At 41.7% G+C, this 16,669-nt stretch overlaps 1 protein-coding gene across 3 annotated transcripts; it reads right to left on the bottom strand.

Moving 5' to 3' along the window:
- Window positions 1-895: 895 nt before the first annotated feature.
- On the bottom strand, window positions 896-16,148 carry LOC132398569 (MANSC domain-containing protein 1-like). 3 transcript variants are annotated; one of them, XM_059978203.1, is made up of 5 exons: window positions 15,993-16,148; window positions 6,094-6,200; window positions 5,065-5,404; window positions 3,591-3,728; window positions 896-2,727 (listed from the first exon to the last, which is right to left on the bottom strand). In XM_059978203.1, the coding sequence occupies exons 3-5, from the start codon at window positions 5,288-5,290 to the stop codon at window positions 1,160-1,162; spliced, it is 1,932 nt and encodes a 643-aa protein (XP_059834186.1). In that variant the 5' UTR covers window positions 5,291-5,404; window positions 6,094-6,200; window positions 15,993-16,148; the 3' UTR covers window positions 896-1,159. The 3 variants fall into 3 exon arrangements, with proteins under 3 accessions (XP_059834186.1, XP_059834189.1, XP_059834187.1); XM_059978206.1 differs by having other exon boundaries at window positions 5,065-5,385; XM_059978204.1 differs by lacking the exon at window positions 15,993-16,148 and having other exon boundaries at window positions 6,094-7,324.
- Between the last annotated feature and the right edge of the window lie 521 nt (window positions 16,149-16,669).

Raw genomic sequence — 16,669 nt, 5'->3', positions numbered from 1 at the left:
ATCTCTATTAGGAGAATAATTTGCACAAAAATTAGAATCAGTGTGTTAATGAATGTTATCCTTTAATAATTATTATCAAATGTAAGAATTGAGTTTTATTATAAATTGTAAGCATCAACAATTCCAACAATGATCTGCATATATCAAGAATTCAGGAGCAGACAATACCTCCTAAAACTCAGCACTGAAAAGCATACATTCCAAATCCACAATCCCATTGTTCACATCTGGGAAGAGGAGGATTTACCAAAAGGCCTCAGGGAAGTCTTAATTGTGGCCATCTTCATGAAAACAGACATTTCAACCACATTGTCAGAGTCTTTCTCAACTTGCTGAAAAATTGCACCCTGAACCATTGTATGAATTCCATCCATTTGAAGGAAATTATCTTTATGATGCAACTATTCCAAGAAAATAGCAGGGAGCAGCACAAATCACGACACATGGTCTTTCTTAATCTTTTCACGGAAATCAATCATAAACACAAGAGATTCTGCAGATGCTGAAAAAATCCAGAGCAACACACACAAAATACTGGAGGAACTCACAGATCAGGCAGCACCTTAGGATGCTGATGAAGGGGTCTTGGCCCAAAACATTGACAGTTTATTCATTTCCATTGATGATGTCTGTTTTGCTAAGTTCCTCCAGCATTTTGTGTGTGGTGCTCTCTTTAAATATTGTCACACAAGTCCAACCGACAGGCCTGGAACAAAACCAGCATTACACAAGTGTGTCATCACCTCAAATTTTTCTAAGTCTTTCTCACCATAATTTTGTACTTCCTCTCCAATCAATGTCTTCAAATTCCACACACCAATACAAAGATTAATTCCATATTTAATAAATCAGCATCTGGAATTTCTAGCGAAAAAACACGAGATTTTCCAACAAATGATTTACAAGTATTTAATCATTTTCATTCACATTCCAATAAAAAAAAATCAGATATTAACAAAAAATAATTTCTCATGGGAGTGGAGTTAAAATAGAAAACACACTAGCTATGTTCTTTCAAATTATGTACATGTTATTTTTCACATTCAACAAAAATAAGTTAACCATCATCAATTTTTTAGATGGTTTTGTTGTTCTGGGATTCCCTCCAAATCCATGATGTTCATAATGCAATTTTTTTTTTACCCCAGAATACTTCAGTTCATGCATCTACATATATTCCATTCATTACGAAATCCATCTTAGTATAGTGCCTTCTTCTGTAGGATTCTATTACCTGTTTACTTAACATTACAATCACTATTGTTAGAAAGAACAATCCAAACAATAAAGCTGTAATCAGTCCGCCTTTGATTTCCATTTGTGAATCTCCAAATTTTCCTGCTGATTCGTTCTGACCTCCCAAATTTTGCCTGGGGTCTTTTTCCTCATCATCCTTTTTATTAGTATTTCCATTGTGTGACACTGCAGTTACGATTCGAAAGAATGGAGTTTTAGCAGCTGAGTTTCTGGATTCAGCGGGTTGCTGAGTTACAGTTGGATCCAACTTTCTTGCCGAGACAGTGGTGATGGTAGCCACTGGTCGTGTTTCTGGGAGAGCAGTTTTCAACTGTGCAGTAGAGGTTTGCACACTGGTTGGGGGAGTGGTGGTGCTGGTTTGATGGATCAGAGGAGTAGTACGCATGGATGGTTGAGCTGTTGTGGTTGGGAAAGTAGTGGTCATTGTAGTTGGAATTGGAGTGGTTTGTAGCGTGGTTGGGAGGGTAGTGGTTGTTGTAGCTTGATAGGTAGTGGTTGGGAGGGTGGCTGTTGTGGTAGGTTCATTGGTGGTCGTTGCGAGGGTAGTGGTTGTGAGGGGAGTCTTTGTAGGTTGGTCGGTGGTGATTGGCAGGGTAGCGGCTGTAGGCTGGTCGGTGGTGATTGGCAGGGTAGTGGCTGTAGGCTGGTCGGTGGTGATTGGCAGGGTAGTGGTTGTAGGCTGGTCGGTGGTGATTGGCAGGGTAGTGGTTGTAGGCTGGTCGGTGGTGATTGGCAGGGTAGTGGTTGTAGGCTGGTCGGTGGTGATTGGCAGGGTAGTGGTTGTAGGCTGGTCGGTGGTGATTGGCAGGGTAACAGTTGTAGGCTGGTCGGTGGTGATTGGCAGGGTAGTGGCTGTAGGCTGGTTGGTCAGGATGGTAGTGGTCATAGCTTGAGATGAGGTGGTTTCAACGGTGGATGGAGGAGCACTGGTCATTGTAGGTTGAATGGCGGAGGAGGTTTGAAGGGTAGAGGTTGCAAGTGGTTTAGTAGTGATGGTAGTTATTGCCTGGGTTGTGGTTGGCAAGACAGTTCCTGTTAACATAGAAGTTACTGATGGAACCATGGGGAGGGCAGCCGTTCTTGTCTGTGTTGGTCGAATTATTGGGAAAACAGTGGTTGGCACCATCTTGGTAAATGTCAGTAAGAGGCCATTTTGGAGGGTGCTGGTTGCTGTTGACTCTTTAGTTGTCACTGAAGAAGTTGTCTTCACAGGTAACTGTGTAATGGAAGATGTAGTTTTAGTGGAAGAAGTTGATAACAGAATCATGGGTGCTTTGAAAGTGGTGGCCATCATTGGTTGCTTGACTCTTGACTGAATGGTGGTCAGTGGGAAAATGTTGATTGTTCTTCGATTCAATGTAAGACCAGGTGCTGAAGTTTTGATATCAATTGGAATTCCATTATTCGAAGATTTTTCTCTGCTCTGGGAATTCTTTGTTGATGTATTTAATATTTCCACATTTGTTTGATCTACAAGCAAAAAAATGTTTGTGTACTTCTCATAAAGTCATCGTAATACATTGATAATATAAACAGAAAATGTCCAATGTCTTCCCACTGGAATAGGAGCCTGAATGTTTCCTAAAAACTACCTCAATTAAGGTATGTTTGTTTTTAAAGGAGGTGACTCATGATATTTGTCATCCACCACCCCACATCTGTGATCAGTCATCGGTTGTACTCATCTTCCTGAACTAGTGGAATGACTTCTGCTACAGGCTACTGGAAACCGGTGACATTGTGGTTTGATTGAGCACTAATCAACCTGAACTGTGGATGGACGGTTTGTGAGCGTGGAGCACACATTTTCTCCAGCATGTTTGCTTTCTAGGACTACCTAATTTCTCCACATTCAAATTCCCATCAGCTTCCAGTTTTGGATAACGACTCTCTTCCCATATACTCTGACTCATTTCTTTGTGTGCTAATTTGTTCAATTCCTCTGCACCATTAGTTTTCTCGTTCTATGGTCTCCATTAAACCAACTACTTTCATTTTCATTTCCACCCCCTTCTTAGGCAGCTCTGATGAAAAGTTATCGACCTGTCTCACATATTCTGTCTAATCCAATGAGGAACCTAACATATCCTAATTTCATTCCAGCTTTTCCTCAAATATACGTTGTTTATGTCCTGGAGTTCCAACCTAGTGCAGGAAATCTGATTACAGGAGGCCAGAAATCTGCATACCATCCTTTATGATCACAATAATATAAATTACACCATTTCAAAATTGATTTGTTTTACATAATTGATACTTTCATTGAAACGAACCAAGAATTTCAACACTTTATTACAAATAAGATATTAGCTTATAAAATAAATGCTTATTACCATTTTCAATAATGTAGCTGTTGTATCCAGGTAAACGAATCGTTGGACAAGCATCTTTTTCAGAACAATGAAAAAGATAGCAATTTGAAGAAGATTTGTTTGTGGGATGAAATGTCACAAAATTGCAAGGGTACCCTCCTAAATAAAAGAAAAATGGAAGCGATTACATTAACTATTATTTGAGAATGTGTTGTTGAAAAATTCCAGAATCTGCAAAATCTCTTTGTGTCTCCAGAGATCTGCATGCTTCTGACCTGGGTCACAATAATTCTTCATTTTCTATTGGCATATTATTGAGATATACCCTATTAGACATCATACCCTACTGATCTCTCAGTCTAATACTTTTTCCCTAATTAGTGACAAATTCAGCACCTAAAATCTTTCTCTTTTTTTCTTCCTATTGCCTTCATGTATTGACGACATCTCAATGGGCAATGAGAAATTGGCAAGACATGAGGATGGTGTTAATTTTCACACCTAAAGGTCATAGCATTTTTGCTTTTTGTATTATTTAAACTTGTTATAATGGTTCTCATCACACCAGTAAAGGACATCCAAGGGCAGCCTTGTTTAAGATAAATGACCTCGTTTACCGCACAGAGAAAAGTGACACCAGTGTCTCAGTTGGTCACGTTGTTGGAGCTGCCACCAGAGGTTGGTAAAGGAGTTCTGCCTCTAGCATTACCACTGAGGCATCCACCAAATGGCAAATCCTGCTCCACATTAATCTCGGCACTTCTTGGGGACCGAGGAAATTGTTTCAGTAACCTGCCAGGGCTTTTGAAGTTGCTCAGTCAGATCGCCTGATGTCTGCAGGGTGTCTTTAAATAATGAAGAATTTAGCCAAGCTATACAATATGTTTTTAGTTGCACTGATACTGTTTTACAAAGGTGAGGAGTTTCGCCTTTCAGCTCAGAGTAATGAAACCAGTGGCAAAAAATGGGCTCAGCATGAATCATGGAATATTAAACACGTCAGATGCCAAAAGTCAAGAAAATAAATGCAAACAGCACACGGAGATAAGCGACTAGTCCAATTTCCTCAGAGGAGAGACTTCACCCAAAAATAATTATCTTGGCAATCTACTGCAAGTGAAGTCAATGTCTGTATAATTTGTACATGAAAAATGAACACCACAGGATCCTTTTTAGATTAGAGTTTAGTTGTCAAATAATGCCACAGGGTCCAAACTGTAGGCATTATCATCTTGAAATTTCTTTATGACTCATTAGTCTACCATTGTGAAACCTTTTCTAACACAAGAATACAAAGTTATAGGTACTGATTACATGTGTGTTATCAATACCACTCATAATCCCTGATTCTCCCTTTACCTCATCCTAAAGTTATTTTGTCAATGAAGTGTTTGCTACCTTACTGACCTTTGAATGAAAGATGCAAAGTACATACTGCAATTAAAGTTTTAAGAACATACATATGTGATAGCAAACATATCTTCAAATCACTTACTACTTTTTGTAGGTAGGCCATTACAGCACTCCTCAAGGCACTCCTCCTTTGAACGCTTATGAATTAGGTCCAAGCTCTTCATCCCTTTCGCTAGAGCAGCTCTTATATCGATTATACAATCCACAATGGTTGAATAATTGCATGCAAGCTGATTTGATAGACCCTGATGGATCGTGAGCATCAACAACAGCAGCAGTGGAAGTGATTGACTATGCCAACGAATCATATTGACGATTTCTTAGGTGTTTAATTAGGAATAACTGCACACACATTAGAAGCAATGTCTTGGATACTTCTGAGAATATACTGTCTTCAATATACCTGAAATGGGAAGTAGGCCCTGCAAATTTGTAAATGAAACATGAATATTTGTATATAGATTACTATATAATAATCACAAAATTGCAGTATCAATAATCTGCAGAATTTAAAGAAGCTGCAATATGGGGGTGTATGGGGTGGCTAGGGAGGGGTAGAACCTCTGATGGGGGGGCCTGCCGTGCCCTTTTTCAGGGCAGCTCGTCCATCTTTGGTCCCCACCTGGTGCTCAGCTCTCACCTGTGGCTCCAAGTACCATGTGCAGTGACCACACCCCGGTAAACCGTTTCGGCAGACAGGCCAAACCAGGTGAGGGTAGCCGATGGGTCTTCGGCCCCCGGTGAGGTAGGGGATATCCCTGTCCCAACGTGTGAAGTCTGGCCCTGGCGGACTGAGCGGAGGAGACCGATTAATGGTCCAACGGTCAAGAAGGCAGGCCAGCAGGCGTCGGTGGAGCGCTAAGAGGCATTTAGACGTCCTGGTCATCCACTGCAAGACGTGGGGATCTCTTTAAGCTCACCCGGCAGAAGGCAATGGAAAACCACTGCTCTAACCTGCCCAGTATATGATTTCCCCAATATGTCAGAGCGGCGTGGAGGGAAATCGTCCGCCAACTGGAAATTCCAGATGCGACCTAACGACGACGACGGAAAAATGTTGATGATTGAAATGCTGAAATATGTAAACAAAATGAAGATGAACCACACATACCTCTCCACTGATGCAAGCCTTCAGATCTTCAAACAAGATTGACTTGATTCTTGCAGTCAGGCATGCCCTCAGAGTAAGGAAGTTAGTTATCTTCACAATAATTCCTTCTAGTATATTGAACAAGCAGTAAAAAAAAAGTAAATTCTGATAATTAAATAGACTTCAGAAGTTAAAATGAAAGGCGCAAGATGACTGGAACTTTGTCAGACTTTACTTTCAAGGCAGATGACTTCCACTTTTCCCAGGTTGGTTTTGAATTCCCCACACGGACACTCAGTGGCCACTTTATTAGGCACACCTGCTCATTAATCCAATCATGTGGTAGCAACTCAATGAACATTCCTTGGACAATGAGAAGCGGGAATTGATTTTGGGTTATGAGGAAATAGCCGAGGCTTTGAATGACTATTTTGTGTTAGTCTTCACAGTGGAGGACATGTCTAACGTGCCAAAGTGAGATGATATGGATGTTATGGATGCGATGGGACGTGAGGATCTCTATGTAATAGCTATCACTAAAGAGGTAATTCTGAGCAAACTTGTGGGCTTGGAGATCGATGAGTCCCATGGTCCAGATGGAATGTATCCCAGGGTACTGAAAGAAACAGTACCAGATTATAGCAGAGGCTTTGGTGATAAATTACCAAAATTCTCTGGACTCCGGGCAGGTCCTGGCAGATTGGAAGAAGACAGATGTCACGCCACTGTTCGAACAAGGATGTAGGCAAAAGGCAAGTAACTATAGGCTAGTTAATTTAAGATCTGTAGTTGGGAAAATGCTTGAAGCTATCATGAAAGAAGAAATATCAAGGCATCTGGAAAGAAATAGCAGACACAGTACAAATTCAGTAAAGGTAGGTCCTATCTGACAAACTCACTGGCGTTCTTTGACGATATAACGAGCATGGTGGATAGAGGGGAACAGATGGATGTCATTTACTTGGATTTCCAGAAGGTATTCAATAAGGTGCCACATAAAAGACTTACCTCTAAAAAAAAGGACGCATAGAGTTAGGGGTGATGTATTAGCATGGATAGAGGATTGGTTACCAATAGAAAGCAGAGAGTTGAGGTATATAGAAGTTTCTCTGGTTGGCAATCAGTGGTGAGTGGTGTGCCACAGGGATCTGTGCTGGACCCGCCACTGTTCACAACATACATTAACAATCTGGAAGAGGGGAGCATGTGTAGTGTACCTCGGTTTGCCGATGACACTAAATTGAGTGGAAAAGCAAACGGTGCAGAGGATATGGAGAGGCTGCAGAGAGATATAGATAGGTTAAGTGAGTGGGCACGGAGGGTTTGCTGTAACTGTACAGGGTACTGGTGAGGCTGCATGCAGTTCTGGTCTCCTTACATCACAAAGGATATACTAGCTTTGGAGGCGGTGCAGAGGCGATTCACTAGATTGATTCCAGAGATGAGGGGGTTAGACTTGATGCACCATCAATAACTCACTCTGAGACGTAAAGGCGAGATATTGGCTTTTAATGACTGGAAGAAGGAACCAGCAGTGAGTGACCACCATACTACATCCTGGAGACTGAGAGGCCGGGCCCAGGCTAAGATCGCCTTTATACAGGGGTCTGTGGGAGGAGCCACAGGAGCAGTCAGCAGGGGGCGTGTCCAGACTGGCACACGTAGTTCACCACAAGACTATGAGGAAAGATTGAGTTGCCTGGGACTGTACTCACTGGAATTCAGAAGAATGAGAGATCTTATAAAAACATATAAAATTATGGAAGGGATAGATAAGATAGAGACAGGAAAGTTGCTTCCACTGCTAGGTGAGACTAGAATTAGGGGACATAGCCTCAAGACTCGAGGGAGTAGATGAGGAGGAACTGCTTTTCCCAGAGGGTGGTGAATCTATGGAATTCTCTGTCCAATAAAGTAGTGGAGGCTACCTTAGTAAGTATATTTAACACAAAGTTGGATAGATTTTTGCATAGTAGGAGAATTAAGAGTTACAGGGAAAAGAGAGGTAGGTGGAGATGAGTCCATGGTCAGATCAGCCATGATGTTATTGAATGGCGGGGCAGGCTTGATGGGGAAGATCTACTCCTGCTCCTATTTCTTACATTCTCATGAAAGCATGCAGACATTGTCAAGAGGTTCTGCTATTGCTTAGTCAAAACACCAGAATGGGGAAGAAATAGGATTTAAGTGACTTTGACTGTGAAATGATTGTTAGTGCCGGACAGTGTGGTTTGCGTACCTCAGAAACTGCTGATTCTCTGGGATTTTCATGCACACAGTCTCGAGAGCTTTACAGAGAATTTATTTGTCTATTTCTATCTAGTGATACAGTGCAGAATAGGCCCTTCCGGCCTGTTGAGCCCCGCTGCCTGACTAACCCTAGGACAATTAGCGATGATTAATTCACCTACCCGCTACGTGTTTGGACTGTGGGAGGAAACTGGAACATGTGGGGAAAACCCATGCATTCCACAGGCTGGAGGTACAGACTGCTTTCAGAGGATGGCGGGATTGAACTCCAAACACCGGTGCCCCAAGCTGTAATTGTGTCATGCTAACCGCTACACTACCGTGGCTCCCACAATGTCCCGAAAAACAAAAACCAATAAGTGAGCGGCATTTCTGCCGGTGAAAGCGCGTTGCTCATCAGAGAGTTTGAAAGAATGGTTCAGACTGACAGGAGGGTGACAGTAACTCAACCAAACATATGTTTTAGCACTCGGGTGCAGATGAGCATCTCTGAATGCACAACACGTCAAGCCTTGAAGTGGATGGGCTACAGCAGCAGAAGACCACGAACATACACTCAGTGGCCACTCATTAGTTACCTCCTGTACCTAATAAATGGCCACCAAGTGTGTATGGTCTACTAATAGAAAAATTACCCCAGCTAAGTTGTACTGTCGTGTTACTCATTAAGCTGGCCCAACGCTAATAAGATAACACATACCACTATTGCCTGGAACTGTTCTGTTTGAGTCAAGAGTTGAAACAGCCTCCTTGATTGCTAATTTATAGAGGTGGCTAAGGAGATTATGGAGACATTAGTAATGATCTTTCAGGAATCACTACATTCTGGAATGGTTCTGGAAGACTGGAAAATTGCAAATGTCACTCCACTCTTCAAGGATCAGGAAATTATAGGCCAGTTAGTCTGACCTCAGTGGTTGGGAAGACGTTGGAGTCGATAAATATTAAAGCTGTGGTATCAGGGTACCTGGAGGCACATGATAAAATAGGCCACAGTCAGCATGGTTTCCTCAAGGGAAAGTCTCGCCTGACAAATCTGTTGGAAATCTTTGAAGAAATAACAGGATAGACAGCGGAGAATTGGTGGATGTTGCGCACTTGGGTTTTCAGAAGGTCTTTGACGAGGTGCCACACACGAGGCTGCTTAACAAGCTAGGAGCCCATGGTACTACAGGAAAGATTCTAACATGGATAAAGCAGTGGCTGATTGGCAGGAGACAAAGAGTGTGAATAAAAGGAGCCTTTTCTGGCTGGCTGCCAGTGACTAGTGGTGTTCCACAGGGGTCTGAGCTGGGACTAATTCTTTTTGCATTATATGTCAATGATTTGGATGATGGAATTGTTAAGCTTTGTTGCAAAGTTTGCAGATGATGTGAAGATAGGTGGAGGGGCAGAAGCTTTGAGGAACTAGACAGTCTACAGAAGGACTTAGACAGATTAGGAGAATGGGCAAAGAAATAGCAGATGGAATACAGTGTTGGGAAATGTATGCTCACATACTTTGTACTGAAGTATTGAAATGTTTGACTATTTTCTAAATGGAGAGAAAATACAAAAACTGAGGTGCAAATGGACTTGGGAGCCCTCATGCAGGGTTCTCTAAAGGCTAATTTACAGGTTGACTCTGTGGTGAGGAAGGCAAATGTGATGTTCACATTCATTCCAAGGGGACTAGAATACAAAAGCAAAATGTAACGTTGAGACATTATAAGGCACTGGTGAGACCTCTCTTGGAGTATTGTGAGCAGGTTTGGGACTCCCATCTTAGGAAGGAGGAGCTGAAACTGGAGAAGGTTCAAAGGAGATTCACGAAAATTATTCCAGGATTGAATGGCTTGTCATATGAACAGTGTTTGATGGCTCTGGGCCTGTATTAGCTGGAATTCAGGAGAATCAGGGGTGACCACATTGAAACCTATCAAATGATGAAAGGCCTCAACAGAGTGAATGTGGAGAGGATGTTTCCTATGGTAGGAGAGTCTAAGACCAGAGGACACAGCTTCAGAATAGAGGGGCATCATTTTAGAACGGAGATGAGGAGGAATTTCTTTTGCCAGAGAGTGGAGAGTGAAGTGGAGAATCTGTGGAATTCTTTGCCATAAGCAGCTGAAGAAGCCAAGTCTTTATGTATATTTAAAGCAGAATTCGGTATATTCTTGACTGGTCAAGGCACGAAGGGATACGGAGAGAAGGCAGGAGACTGGGGCTGAGAGGAAATATGGATCAGTCATGATGAAATGACAGAGCAGAATCAATGGGCCAAATGGCCTAATTCTGCCCCGCTATCTTATGGTACATTATCAAACTTATAAAGACAGAACTGACAGGAAAATAATTATAAGCCCCATATTTGAAATTGTCTGAACTATTTTTGTAATAGCTTCTTAATTCCCAGATACAACCGTCATGTCATACGTTGTTCTTCATTAAGCTATCAAGATACCATCAAGACATGAAGCTGTGAGGAAGAGAAAAAGAGTAAAATTATAGGTGTTCGAGGTGTCACTAATTAAGGAATAAATACAAATCCAATATTCAATAGACTGAGACCAGAGGGATAGGATTCCTAATAGGGTAGAAAATACCTTAACAACGCACAAATGTTTCTGGTAGAAGGCATTATTACCCTCTGTTGCTGAGTGTATTCACAGTCTGGGAGTTTGGCTGTCCTGACTTATACTCTCTATATTGTGTTGTGGTTGGTCTGGAGTTGCTGTTGTTTTTTCTTGTGTTGTGGGGCTTGGGGAGGACACTAAGCTTACTTGTCTAATTCAGGTGCTTTTTTTTTTGCTAAATTCTCTTCCTTTGTAGTATATTGTTATTGTATGCTTAATTTTGCACTGTTTTAATGTTCCTCATTGGGATTTGGGGTTTTTAATTTGTAAAATGTTTTGAAAAACTAATTTAAAAAAATAAATAAATAAAAACAACGCACAAATGGAAAATGAAGAATTACTGTGACCAATCTCAGAAACATGGGCATAGCAAGAAAGGGAACGAGGTTACATAACAACACAAATTCTTACTATTGATAAACAGACCAGGGAAGTATTCTTATGGGAAGGAAATATTCTGGAATATTCCTATTATCCAGGGATGTGAAGCATCTACTCTGGCATAATGGATTTTTTCTGAACCCAATGCTGAGACTAATCCTAGCTGCAAAAATAAATAGCACTGATGGAAGAGTTTTGAAACAATAAATGCCAGATTGAGTAACACAAATCACTGTTTCCTCTGCACCTGATTATTTAAGAATGAAGTTTAAGATAGGAAAAAAACAAGCAGGTGTAAAAATAAAATCAAAATAACTTGTAAGGGACAAGGTACACTATAGATGTTTTAATGAAAATATTCAATTAAGTAGAGAGGCTGAGGGAAATGGGAAATATCAAGTCAATTTTTCAAGCATCTTCGTGGAAGTGAAGAGAGTCAAACTAAAAATAAAGAAAAAATTACTGAAGTTAATAGAATAAGAAAAATTGTTTAAAATTTGACTTGAGGGGGATATATCTGCAAGACCAGATGGTTATCTGGTACAACTATTGCAAGGGAATTGGGCAGCAGCCACAACACAGCTCTGGGACTCGGGATCAATCCAGGCCTCAGGTGTGGAGTTCACACATTTTCCTTTGACTACATGGGCTTTCTCTGGGTACTCTGATCCCCCCCAGCATCCCAACGACATCTGGCTTGGTCGGTTAAACGGCAGTGTAAATTATCCCTGGTGTGGACAGGTAGAATTAGACAGGAGTTGATGAGATTGTGGGGAGAAGAAGTGGGTGCTTGAGAGTTTCATGGACTTGGTGAGCCAAACATCCTGTTTCTGTGCAGCATGCATGACCACTCAAAATCTTCCAGTATCTCTTGTATGGGAAATTATGAAAACAGCAAATATCCCTCCATTATTTAAAAATGGTCAAGTATTAGGTCATTAAGGTCCTCCCGATTTCATTTTACTAGCTGGAACATAGCACGAACCTGTCTTCTGCAGCAGAGTGAGGCACCAATTGCACAGAGTGAATCAACAAAAGTGGGTAAGGGATTGTAAAAGGCAATTCATTCTGATCAATCTTTTTTTCCAGGTAAATAAATGACTGCAGATGTCTCCTATATAAACCTTCAGAAGCATTTTTGAGAAGGTCTGCACAAGAAATAGTTGGAGAAAGTGTGAATTAGAAACAACTTTGCAACATGTATTGGAAATTGACTGTAAGAACATGGGAAGAGAAGTAAAGGGTAGACGCTTTCATTGTCCAGATCCACGTCTTTTGCAGAAGTTGATAGACATTGACAACAGAAGAAGCAAAAAGGTGTTGGAGTGTCCACATACAGAGTTCACTAAAGGTATTGGAATGAAGATCTCCATCTCAAGGGGCTGTAATAAAAAAGGGAAGATGTTCTGTGGGGTAATATGGCACTTTGTTATACAGATGATTAACCTGGAGAACTGGAGGAACCAGAATGACCATTGAAGCTTAGCAGCTCAGAGTGCCTCACAAGGACAGTCACCTCACTCAAGTGCACCTCATGTTCCATTTTTACACAAAAAAGAGATGGTCAAAAATCAGGTGTGGAGTATTTGGAGAAAAAAACACAAATATTTCCTCCCATGGCAAACCCAGAGACTTTGGATTAGCTCACAATGCCCTGGGCCTGAGCTATTGATCTGGATATTGAATCCCACTTCAGCATCTGGGAAACAAATTCCAGTAATTCGATCACTGGTTTGCTGGAAGACGCGCTATGATCCACTCAGACCTTGCAAGGAGCTGTTGGCAACTCATTCCCGTGAAATGGGACATTCAGGTGTCCGGGAGTGCATGCTGAAGGATGTACTTCAAAACCTCCATGGAAAAAGGGCTGGATGGTTTGGAGTTTGTAAAATGTATGCAGGATAGTTGTTTGCAGCAATACATAGAGGTACCAACTCGAGAAGGGGCAGTGTTGGATCTCCTGTTAGGGAATGAGATAGAGGTGATGGAGGTATGTGTTGGGGAGCACTTCGGGTCCAGTGATCACAATACCATTAGTTTCAATATAATTGTGGAGAAGAATAGGACTGGACCCAGGGTTGAGATTTTTTGATTGGAGAAAGGCTAACTTTCAGGAGATGTGAAAGGATTTAGAAGGACAGGATTGGGACAATTTGTTTTATGGGAAGGATATAATAGAGAAATGGAGGTCATTTAAAGGTGAAATTTTGAGGGTACAGGATCTTTATGTTCCTGTTAGGTTGAAAGGAAAGGTTAGAAGTTTGAGAGAGCCATGGTTTTCAAGGGATATTGGAAACATGGTTCAGTAAAAGAGAGAGATCTACAATAAATATAGGCATCACGGAATAAATGAGGTGCTCAAGGAGTATAAAGAATGTAAAAAGAATCTTAAGAAAGAAATTAGAAAAGTTAAAAAAAAGATATGAGGTTGCTTTGGCAAGTAAGGTGAAGATAAATCCAAAGGGTTTCTACAGTTATATTAATAGCAAAAGGATAGTGAGGGATAAAATTGGTTCAGAGAATCAGAGTGGACAGCTATGTGTGGAGCCAAAAGAGATAGGGGAGATTTTGAACAATTTCTTTTCATCGGTATTCACTAAGGAGAAGGATATTGAATTGTGTAAGGTAAGGGAAACAAGTAGGGTAGTTAAGGAAACTTTGCTGATTAAAGAAGAGGAAGTACTAGAGCTTTTAAAGAATATAAAAGTGGATAAGTCTCCTAGTCCTGACAGGATATTCCCTGGGACCTTGAGGGAAGTTAGCGTAGAAATAGCAGGAGCTCTGAAAGAAATATTTCAAATGTCATTAGAAACGGTGATGGTGCTGGAGGATTGGCGTATTGCTCATGTGGTTCCATTATTTAAAAAGGGTTCTAAGAGTAAACCTAGCAATTATCGGCCTGTAAGTTTGACGTCAGTGGTGGGTAAATTAATGGAAAGTATTCTTAGAGATGGTATATATAATTATCTGGATAGACAGGGTCTGATTAGGAGCAGACAACATGAATTTGTGTGTGGAAGGTCATGTTTGACAAATCTTATTGAATTTTTTGAAGAGGTTACTAGGAAAGTTGACGAGGGTAGGGCAGTGCATGTTGTCTGTATGGACTTCAGTAAGGCCTTTGACAAAGTTCCACACGGAAGGTTAGCGAGGAAGGTTCAATCATTAGATATTAATATAGAAGTAGTGAAATGGATTCAACAGTGGCTGGATGGGAGATGCCAGAGAGTAGTGGTGAATAACTGTTTGTCAGGTTGGAGGCCGGTGACTAGTGGTGTGCCTCAGGGATCTGTACTGGGTCCAGTGTTGTTTGTCATATACATTAATGATCTGGATGATGGGGTGGTAAATTGGATTAGTAAGTATGCAGTTAATACTAAGATAGGTGGCTTGTGGATAATGAAGTAGGTTTTCAAAGCTTGCAGAGAGATTTAAGCCAGTTAGAAGAGTGGACTGAAAGATGGCAGATGGAGTTTAATGCTGATAAGTGTACTGCATTTTGGTAGGAATAATCAAAATAGGACATACATGGTAAATGGTAGGGTGTTGAGGAACGCAGTAGAACAGAGTGATCTAGGAATAATTGTGCATAGTTCCCCGAAGGTGGAATCTCATGTGGATAGGGTGGTGAAGAAAGCTTTTGGTATGCTGGCCTTTATAAATCAGAGCATTGAGTATAGGAGTTGGGATGTAATGTTAAAATTGTACAAGGCATTGGTGAGGACAAATTTGGAGTATTGTGTACAGTTCTGGTCACCGACTTACGGGAAAGATGTCAACAAAATAGAGAGAGTACAGAGAAGATTTACTAGAATGTTACCTGGGTTTCAGCACCTAAGTTACACAGAAAGGTTGAACAAGTTAGGTCTTTATTCTTTGGAGCGTAGAAGGTTGAGGGGGTACTTGACAGAGGTATTTATAATTATGAGGGGGGTAGATAGAGTTGACGTTGATAGGCTTTTTCCGTTGAGAGTAGGGGAGATTCAAACAAGAGGACATGAGTTGAGAGATGGCCTGTTTCCGTGCAGTAATTGATATATGGTTATAAAAAGGCCACATTTAAAGCCTCCGGACATTGCACATTGAGGGGATGAAACCCCCTGTTTGTACAAGGAATGCATGTAAATTAATGGGAGACTGGTGACACGCTGACACGACAGAACCAGAACGACCAGGGAATTATCTACTTACACAGTTCATGAATAAGGCAATCTTTGAAATAAAACAAATCCATTGTGTGGTACAGAACATAAATCTGCTCGCCTATCGGCCCACCGAACCCATACGCGCAGGAAGCATGGATGTGAAAGGGCAGCACCTTCGCATTCCTCCTTCACTATCTAACAAATTGTTGTCCATTCCAGTGTTCAATCAGCAGATGCAGAAATGGTGGCCGCATTTATGGGGTAGACTAACAGCAGACTCAGGTGGACACGGGATCACGTCGGCGAAAGTTTAATGAGGGACGGGATGGTGTCGGGCTGTCTAGACAGGGAGCCGGGAGCTCCCACCGAGCAACAGGGTCGGGGGAACTCCCGCCGGGATTCGGATGCACACCGGGAGTCGCTGCATACTCGCTGCTCTCGTCTTCCAGCCGGGGAAGGCGCGGTAAAACTAGTCACTCTTAAAACCGAGCGGACCATCTACTCCTGCTGAGATTTGCCGCTGACCTACCTCACGTTCCTGGAGTCCGGAGACATCTAAATAACTGCTCGGTTACTCAAGGTACTCGGGACGTGTTTTCCTCAAACTACCTTACGAAGCAGATATGCTTACTTCCCCTCGCAGCCTCCGCTGATGAGAGAACTAACTCCTGGTGGGCGGAGACAAGCCCCGCAAAGTCCTGCGTTCCGAAGGATGTGGGTGCGCCCGGTTAACTTTCCGCCTCTGCTTTCACTCGGAGTATAGTGCGGTTGTGAGTTCTGACCCCTCGTTGTATAACCAGAAAGCTCACCTAAAAAAATCAACTTCGCCGACATACACTCTAATCACACACACAAACAATCCAGAACAAATCTGGACCATCTGAATCCCCTTGCGAAGTTTAAACCAATGTTGTGCTATGTTGCTAATTCTGGCCTTTTGTTTTCGTTTTCTTTGTCGCCAAATGTAACATCGCTTGGACGGCCTAACCGGTGTAGACTTCATCACAGGAAGGGAAAACTTCCTACTTTTCTATAATTAAGATACGGAATTGTTCTGGTTGTAGTTTTAAATCAGTTTGTGTAGGAGATTGCTCCAGTTTTTTTTTAGCTCTGAATAGTTTCCTACAATCCACGCTTTCTGCAACCTTTGTGATTTTGTATATGTCAATTAAGTCCCACAGCTCGGCTTCCTCTGTTCCTAAGAAA

The sequence above is a fragment of the Hypanus sabinus genome, chromosome 8 (assembly GCF_030144855.1).
Source record: "Hypanus sabinus isolate sHypSab1 chromosome 8, sHypSab1.hap1, whole genome shotgun sequence".
Lineage (NCBI taxonomy): Eukaryota > Metazoa > Chordata > Chondrichthyes > Myliobatiformes > Dasyatidae > Hypanus > Hypanus sabinus.
The sequence above is the reverse complement of the archived record's forward strand: the minus strand, read 5'-3'. Positions and strand labels throughout refer to the sequence as shown.

Coding starts and splice junctions, on each gene's coding strand:
- LOC132398569 (XM_059978203.1), bottom strand. CDS start 5,290: ATGATTCGTTGGCATAGTCAATCACTTCCACTGCTGCTGTTGTTGATG. Junction 3,729..5,064: donor TGGCCTACCTACAAAAAGTA/GTAAGTGATTTG, acceptor TCTTTTATTTAG/GAGGGTACCCTTGCAATTTT. Junction 2,728..3,590: donor CAGCTACATTATTGAAAATG/GTAATAAGCATT, acceptor TTTTGCTTGTAG/ATCAAACAAATGTGGAAATA.